At 57.9% G+C, this 8,874-nt stretch overlaps 1 protein-coding gene across 1 annotated transcript in view; it reads right to left on the bottom strand.

The window, feature by feature from the left end:
- The window catches only part of DSCAML1 (DS cell adhesion molecule like 1), a 102,136-nt gene that overhangs the window by 85,516 nt on the left and 7,746 nt on the right, over positions 1-8,874 (bottom strand). The window contains exon 3 of the mRNA XM_026863602.1: positions 6,826-6,972. Within this exon, the coding sequence (XP_026719403.1) occupies positions 6,826-6,972 (147 nt within the window). The remainder of the gene's footprint in view (positions 1-6,825; positions 6,973-8,874) is intronic.

The raw sequence follows: 8,874 nt of genomic DNA, 5'->3' as shown, positions 1-8,874 counted from the left end.
CCGCCGGCCTCAGCGCCCGCAGGGCTGCCGCAGCCGCGCAAGGGCCGTGGCCAGGCCAAGGAGCTCGCGGTGGCCCACGGGCCAGGGCTGCTGGAGCTCGGCTAGCCACTGCCTAGCCCACGCTGCGTCCCAGGCGCTACTCCACGGGGCACCTGCAGCAACCGGGCCCTCACGCCGCGCCGTTCGCAGGCATTTTATTTACTTGTTGTAGTCCCTTCTGCTGGTGCGTGTGCGAGATTGTCTCCAACGTGACTCTGCATTATCAGGGCTATAATGAGTCCTTGTTAAAGTGGATTTGATGGAATAATTACATTCCAAAAAAACCTGCAGGAAAGCTATCTCCCCTCTTAAAGGGCAGGATCATCAAACATTCTCGCCACATTATTTGCAGTCACACCTTCTGCTGCATCTGCTCCTTTTAAAATCTCTAACTCCAATCTGATCTGAATATATAAATCTGAATTATCACAGCAAAAGGAGATGTGCTCACACCTTTTTTTATCTGTTGCCATGGCGATTAGATAAAATTCACGCCAAGTCTCTGGGGAAGGATGAAATGATTTCAGACAGAATCTCACCCCACTTGGTGAGAATAACGCCTGGAGCTACTTCCCTCTGTAACAGGTCTGGGCACATGTCGCAGCCAGAGAGGGTGGCAAGGGGTGGGGGAGAAGCCAGGCCACCTTTAGAGATCTTGGGATTGACAGGGGAAAAGGTTTTGCAGCACCCCTAGACAGGGTAGGGTAGGACAACGCTCGCTTAGATCACGTCAGGCTGCTCCATGCTGCGAGTCAACCCGTCCCAGGCAGAAGCTACAAAATGTAACTGAAAAGGCCAATTCTTTGCCAGGCTTTTGCCCAGAGGCCACAGCATTCACGGCAAAGCTGTCCGCACGGATCGCTCCGTGCACGTGCCGGGGGGAGCAGGGCAGCGGGCGGCAGCAGCCTGGGCCCCCTCCTCTGCCGAGGAAGAAGCAGCGGCCACCAGCCCCGTGCTCGGCCCCGTGCCCTGCACGCTCCAAGCTGCCGGCCGCTTGCTCCCCGGCACTTCATTCAAACCAGCCAGGGTTACTCCGCATTGAGGCTAAACCAAATAAAACCACTAATAGCCGGTAACAATCCTAGGTAACTTATCTCCTGGGCCCAAACCATCTCGGGGGAGACAAACACGCCAACAAGGACTGCCTTTCGCCTCGCCGTGTTTACTCTGTCCCAGCTTCCAGTACCAGGAGATTGATGTCCCCCAGAACGAGCCCATTGAGACAAGGACAATGCTGAATTATCCAGGTCCTGGCTCTTCGGCCCCTTGGATCATCCCTCCGAGCCCCCCGGCACGCAGCAGCCCGGCGAGGGGGGGAATGCTGCACCCATCAATCCTCGCCGGGTGTTTAATTGCCGGCGGCCTCGTGCTGCGTCCCCAGACTCGCCACGTCTGCAGATGGATTGCAGCAGAATTTGTGTACAGTTGCACTTCTAATATTTGAGAGAAAAACGTAACGGGTGGCAGATGTTGCAAGGTACAGCAGAGGAGAGCACACGTCTTCAGGGTGAATGGCCACATTTAACCACAAGAAAGCTGCTGCCATTTCATTTCCCACACCACTGAACAGCGGCTGAGATGAGTTTAAGAATCCCATAAACAGTCTTGGGCACTGCAGAGGATGGGGCAGAAAGGGCTGCTCAGGTCAAATTAAGCTCATTCCCAACACACTGCCAACAGATTAGCTATTTTTGAAACTCCTAAAAGGCTACCGTTCAATCAAGAACATACACCAAAACCTTTTTTTTTTTTTTTTTAAGTTCCATCCTTCTGGCAAGCTTTACGTTTTGCTTTCCAAAGAAAGGTCTTTGTGGCTATCCAACGAGTAGCTGAGCACATCCGAGTATCTGCAGCCCTCGGAGGATGTGTATTAAGGTTGCCGAGACAAGCAGCACCCTTAGAAATGTCTGTACCTTGAGAAGAGCTCTATTTAGATTTTTTCCAACACAATCTATCAAGACTACGACACTGAAGCATCGAATACCAGCTTGGCTCTGGGCTTGCCAATCCAGGAACATTTACTGCCTCCCAACCACTGCTCTTCTGCACGGCCCTCGCGAGCCGCAGGCTACCGACAGGCTGGGCCGGATGGGATGTCAAACACTGTTGGCTTCCCCTGGACACCGCTTTTGCTTTCCAGAGACCACAGAGAGCCACGCTGGCAGCATTAGGCCCGTGCACCTGAGTGACACACACGTCCCAGCGGACACTGAACCTCCCGAGGCAAGTCCCGCCACGCTCTCTGGGTGCGCCAGCGCAGACGGGCACCGACGGCCGAAGGACCGGAGCCCAGCGACACCGGGCAGCCGTCCCCAGGGCTGTCCTTGCCACCCGGCACGGCGCTCCTGGTAGCACAATGGGCACAGCCTGGGCAGGCGGCATGTTTGTGCCAAGAAAGGCAAACGGGCACGTTCACATCCCGGAGCCAGCTGAGGAACAGCCGGGGTGTAAGCGTACAGGCACACTTGTGCTCGTGGGGTGACAAAGGCCAAGCAGGGCTCCAACGAACACACTGCAACAGCAGAGGAGGGGCTGGCGGTTGCTCAAAAATCCACTCTCTCCAGCGTCTCGAGCAGCTCCCCACATCACTTCTGGGAATCGTGGCCGGACACATGCTCCACGAGGTCCCACAGACACGGGGTCGACGCTAGCACGAGTGCCACGTGCCCAGTCACGTGGGGGCTGTGGCTGCTGACACCAAGCCACGCGACACCGCGAATCTCCGTGTCCGCGCCGCAATGGCCAGACCACGGCCACCAAAGCGGCTTCGGCCACACATGAAACACAGATCCTCCATGACAAGTCAAAGCCATGCATGCGCCTGCGAGAGTCTTCACGTTACCCAGCCTGGTGATAGTGCTTTCAAAAATAAAAAAGCAGCTGTTTACCGCGTTGAGTTCTTAAACCGGTTTGTAGCAGGAGTTTCTCCCTCTTTCCTTATGGAAAAGGGAGGGAGGTCTGTAAAACATTCTGCTCAGCTGCAGTCCTCCCATCCTCCTCCCATCACTCCCCCCCAAGTACATATCAAGATTCATCAATAGCAGCAGAGTTTGAAATCACAGCCTGGGTGTGAAGTGCAATCTCATCCGCAAACCCTGATTCTGTAAGCGCCGCTGCTCTACTCCCAGGAAGCACCAGCCTACATCAGGTGCCGGAGTCCTGCGAGTGCTGCTGCGTGTTTGTGACAAGGCTGAGAACGAAAGGCAAGATTGATTTTGATGTGAGCACCAGCAAAGCAAATGGGTTTTTGAAAACCCTGTAATTTCTCTGCAACCTTTGACTTCACTAAACACACAGTTTTAGACTACAGCACAGTTAGGTAGGCATTAAACAAAAACGAGCTACACTAATGAGGATTTATGTGCCGGACAACCTTCCATAAAGGACTTACCTTTGATTCCAGGGTAAGTTACGGTGTCGCCCAGTTAACCAAATAACGCAGCTCGCCACCCAAAGCCCCTCCTGCAGCAGGGCCACGCAGACCCAGAGCACCCCCCGCAAGCGCTGGGGGATCCCTCCCAACACAGCCCCAGCAGCTGCTCCCGAAGGACGCGCTTGCCAGCACCAGCCCCCCCCCAGTCCTTGGCCCACCAGCAAAGAGGAGCAAGGCTCGTCTGGAAAGGGTGGTGGCAGAGGAGGGAGCCCCGTAATCCCAATTACGAGGACAAAGGACACGAGAAAGCTGACAAAGGGGCCACCCGGAGGCCTGAGCTCACAAGAACAGCAGCCCCAGGGAAAACGCTCGCCCCCCTCCCTTCCGAGCTACAAAATATTTTGGTTTGGTGGGGGGAAACCCAGGGATGCTAAGGAAATCGGACATTTGCTGTGAAAATGGTGACTTAAAGGAGTTTTCCGACACAGAGAGGTCTGGATGGAGATTTCTCCTGCTCCTGCACATTAGGACTGTCCATCCCTCGCTGCACCAAGACCTGCTGGGAAGGTGAGTGGTCGTCCACAGGAAGCACCAGAGAAAAGTTTCAGGAAAAGCAGCGCGTCTGGCACACCAACGTGAGGAGAGACCGCCACGCTACACGGCCAGCCGTCAGCACAGTGTGGATGTACTTCCGAGAGCGCTGCGGCGCTTCCACGCACCGTTTCTTTCGGTAGCTGCCCGGAGGAGAGCCGTGCAGCGCTGTGGCTGCGCAACCGCTCGGTGCCGCGATGCAGAAAGCACTTCTGCAGGTGAAGGGAGCTATTAGGCCTCAGCACCACACTTCAGCTCTTCTCAGCCTTCATGCTGTTCACTCTGAACAGCAGGGACCCCCTTTCCTCGCCTTCTCTGCTCAGAATTAGGACAGAAGCAGAGGTCATGAAAAGACCACGGGTTTGGTAACAGCGAAGCCAGTTTTAGCTCGAACACAAGAGCAATAAAAAAAATAAGCTTCAGGCAGATACTATATTTGTAATCCAACGGCAAAACATGTTTGCTTGTGTTGACTCTGCACTGTAACACAATTTATATGTTCTGTCTTTAGGGTAATTATTGCTTTAGAATGTTAAAATCGTTCCACTCTAATTAAATCATCATATTAAAAAATCCACTGCCACAGCAAACTTGAGAACAAGTCTGGTTAAGACCACGCAAGTGCACGGGTGCTCGGTTGACAAACTTGCTGCCGAGCAAACCCGCCACGCTCCTCGGCCCCGGAGCGCGGGCACCGCTTGCTCCGTCCTGCGGAACCCCGAGCGCCGTGAGCAGCCGCCGCCCGCCCGGGACGCACTGTACCGCCCAGGAGATGGGTGACACCGAGACCTCGGGCCAAGGCACCTACAGAAGCCGGCCCTGTGCTCGCTCCTCGACGCGGCCGGTTCCCGGAGCTCAGCAGAGACGGGCTGGCGAGGCTGCGGCACCCGCCTGCACCCTACCGAGGGGTGCTGTGCCTCTTCCACGCACCGCTGCCCTCCAGGTGAGCCCCCCCCCAACACACTTTTAAACAGACATCTTGGACCACCCGGAGGTTTCTCACCTGCTAAAACACAAGGGACATTTCCACAGTGTTCCAAAGCGCCCTGAAGTGCCGGAAGCTCCTTCCAGCAAGAACATCCCTTTCCAGGCAAAAGGCTCAGTGTAGCCTTATCGCTCCAAACACCCGTCTGGGGAAGACCACGTTCCCGAGGAGAAGAGTTTCATGTCGTTTTTCATCCCAAGACTACCAGAAAGGGGTCAGTGCTGGGGGAGAGGCTCCGCAGACGCGGGTCTGACCAGGGGAAGGCAGTCGGCTCCCGGCCCCGCAGACCGTGACAGGGGCTCTGCGCCCGCCCGGGCACAGCCTCCATCGGGAGGGCTGCCTGTGCTCCCTGGTCACTCCTTCAGCCCAGCTCCCCTCTGCCCGCCTCCGAGCCCACGGGTTGCGCTGAGTCAGCAGGTTACCGATGCTCAGGAGGTGCGGGCTATCGGCAAGAGCCACACAGCCCTCAGGAGAAGCTGTCACCCCCCTCCAGATGAAGCACTTTGCTCCTTAAGCTCCTTCAGGAAGAAACATCCCTGCAGGAGGGATTAGAGGGAATCGCCTCCCATGCCTGGTCAGCGGGTGCCCTGGCCCGCGTCCCGCTCCCTGTGGCATCTGTTCTCCACGCTGCTGGCGCAGCAACACCGAGCCCTGGAGGAGCATCAGGACTTGCTGACCTGTGAGCAAATATCAAGCGCAGAGCATTCACTTTGGGCAAAATCCTTTAATTCTCTCTGGATCCCCCTGGGGAAAGCGCTATTGATTGCTTGACTACTTGCTCACACATGCTGTGCCAGGCAGCCAGTGCTGCCATCAATACCAGCTCCGAGGAGGGAGCCAAAAGGTCACCTCAGTACGCGGGGACACGGGGTGGCCCCACGCTGTGCCCAGCACTTGCCCGCAGCCCCCGGCGCTGCTTCAAAGCCTGCGACAAGCCGGGCAGGGGCTGGAGCCCGCAGCAGCGGCGTGGCTCAGCGAGCACTTTCCCTGGTTCCTCTGCCCCCCCACCACGGAGGTGCCGGGAGGCCATGTCCCACCCCTGCTCCCGCCACCTCCCCTCCCCGCTCCCCAGGGGACCAGCCAGGGGAAGACCCTGGTTTCAGAGGGTCTCTGCTCCCATGGGGAGCCAGGGTGCTCTGCATCCACCAAAAGAAAAATCACGGGGTTAAACACCCAGAGCCACAAAGTCCCTGCGCAGAGTCGGGCACCGCTCTCCCTCCCGCAGGCCCCTTCCCCACAGATCGAAGTCAGCGCCGAGCGGGACGCGTCCCGGGCCACGGGGTGAGCACGTGGGACAGGGAGGCCAAGCAGCTTCCAGGTGCCAGCGCGGGGAAGAGGCGCACGATGCCGTTTTTAACGAGTTCCTTTCCCCGTGGCTGAAACAGTTGTGAAAAGCTCACAAGAGAAGCTAGAATATTGCACATCGTCCTGACACAAGAACCAGCTCTGAGCGCAGGAGCCGGGACACGGACAGCGCGGGAAGGCTCTTCTCCTGTTCTCCAAGCCCTGGCTGCCAGGTTCCCGCAGCGAGCTGGCTCGCGGGCAGGCGGGAGAGGCCAGGCCGGGGCACACACGCTGCCGCGCTTACACCAACCACCCGCGAGCCCGGAGACACACGCAGCACCAGCCACAGCACCAAGGAGACCCCGGGCGCAGCACACCGCTCGCGCCACCGGCGTTTCCCCGTATGAAGCCACAAGGTGCTCAACAGTAAAACCCTTTGCTTGGGCAGCACAGGCACGGACAACAAGCCGAAACAAAGTGTCTCCCCCACCGTGAGTTTCACACACGGCAAAGCAGGTCAGATTTTCCAAGAGGAAAGTGGCTCCTCTCTTACCTGGGATGATAGAAACGGTGTCTTTCTCCCAGGACACAACACTAACGTATTCCTGCACTGAAGAGGGGATGAGGCACTTGAAAACAGCCACGTTTCCACGCATCGACCTTTGGTCCTCCACCCGAACGGTGTACGGTTCCCTGAAAACTGTGGAGAAAAGCAGATGGTTGGTAGCATGACAGTGCTGGAGGAAAACACACTTCCTTTTGCTTTAATCCCACGTTTCCCAAACAAACCAACCCACCCAGCAACAAACTGCTTCCATCCAAAACACTTGGCCCGCCCTCCTGGGGATGGGAGCAGCTCTCCTTCCCTCGGCGTGCAGAGGGAATGTCTGGCCCAGCTCCTGCTCCTGGGACCCTGCAGCCGTCCCCAGCGTCCCCCGAGCTTGCCACCAAGGCAAGCTGCTGGCTTTGCAGTCACCAAAGCTGCCAAGGCAGCGCTCTGCAGCACCCAGATTTCAGTACAGGGCCCAAGGGCGTTCCAGAGCTGCAATGTTCAACCTCCCACCTCGGGGTATCATTTCACGCAGGAAACATGCTGACGGTGCGGCCACGAGGCACCCGGCAGAGACAGGTCGGGCCACAAAGCCTGGCACCCTCCTAAACCCGCCGGAGGAATATTTAGGGAAGGAGATGCCCATTTCCCAAGCCATGCCCTGTTCCTCAGGGAGATGCTCATCCCTTTGACGGCTCCATGCTGCTCCCTGCACGGGTGACAAGGACCTCCCCAGTGCCACAACCCGCCAGCAAGGTCCACCCCGGCCTCCTCAGACAGACAGAAAGGCGTCCCCGTGCTTAGTAACACGTGCAGACACCATCAGCTCCTACAGCCGAAGGATAAAACGCGGCGAGCGCAGGTGCCTCCTTGCTGTGACAATAATCGTGCCCTGCAGGACGTGGGCACCTGGGCATCGCTATCACGAGAGACGTGCATTCACTTGGCCATTTAACAACAGCCCTGGGCCAGAACAAAAGCAGCTCAACAAACCTCCCCAGACAGAACTCCTTAGCAGCCCCAAGAGGGGCTGTTTTCCCGGAGTGGAAAGCACCCGCTGGCGACGCATCGCACACCGCGCACGAACAAGCAAGCGGCAAGAAGGTGACGGTGTTTCCACCCAGATTTCCCGGGGTTTCAGGGCACCCAGCTCTGCTGCAAGAGGTCGGGACAGAACCAGGGACACGTCCCGGGCTGCACACCGGGGTGCGCGGTGACTCTTGCCTGCGGGCTCCGCACACCGGCCCGCTGGGCGAGGAGCCCGTGGCAGCCGGCAGACGTTAAGCTGCCGGCTGCAGAGGGCTGCCTCACCTTCGCCTCCCCTGCGCTTGCCGCCTGCTCACGGCTCGGCCGCCCTCCCGGCAGGCAGAGCCCCCTGCCCCGGGGAAGCAGGGAAGAGGTGCCGAGCAGCCTCCACTCGCACCGGTTATTGATCCGGTGCCCTGGCGGGGAGGACGAGGGCCTGTGCTCCAGATTAGCCAGCAAAAGCCTCCTTAATCACAGGGAGCGGGAGGTTTATTCACAGGCTTTAAAAAAGACCAGCAGGGACCAGGAGGAGCACCCAGGGCAGCCTGTGCACGCTCCTGCTGCCATCCCAGCCCAGAGTAGAGCCCACACGCGGGCGTCTGGCCCTTTGCTGCCCCTGGGAAGAACTCCCACGGGGGTAAGGCGCGGCCACGACCAGCGCGCTTCAAACTTTCCACTGGCTACAGAGATCTGCTCCATGTGCTCACCAGCAGCTACTCCAAAGCTTCCAGAGATTTTTCCAATTCCTCATATTTTCAACTGCATTTCATTTACTCGCTTTCTTTATGCGGCTGTAATTGGCTTTACTTGGTGCACTGCCATTACAAAGCGCTGGAGAGCGACTGGGACGCAAGATGAGCGGGAGGAAACAGAGGCGGGGGAATGTTTCACAACCGTTTCCAATGGCCGTAAAGCCGAAGCGCTCCACGCTGCCGCAGCTGGGGCCGTCCTGGCAGCCCCCAGGCCCTGCGTGTGGCCCCCACGATGCACTCGTGCCCCCGCTAATCGCACCTGCTAAGGGAAGGG

Source organism: Athene cunicularia, assembly GCF_003259725.1.
Source record: "Athene cunicularia isolate RWA chromosome 24 unlocalized genomic scaffold, athCun1 chr24_part1, whole genome shotgun sequence".
In the NCBI taxonomy this organism is placed as follows: Eukaryota; Metazoa; Chordata; class Aves; order Strigiformes; family Strigidae; genus Athene; species Athene cunicularia.
This window is presented reverse-complemented; position numbering and strand designations above follow the sequence as displayed.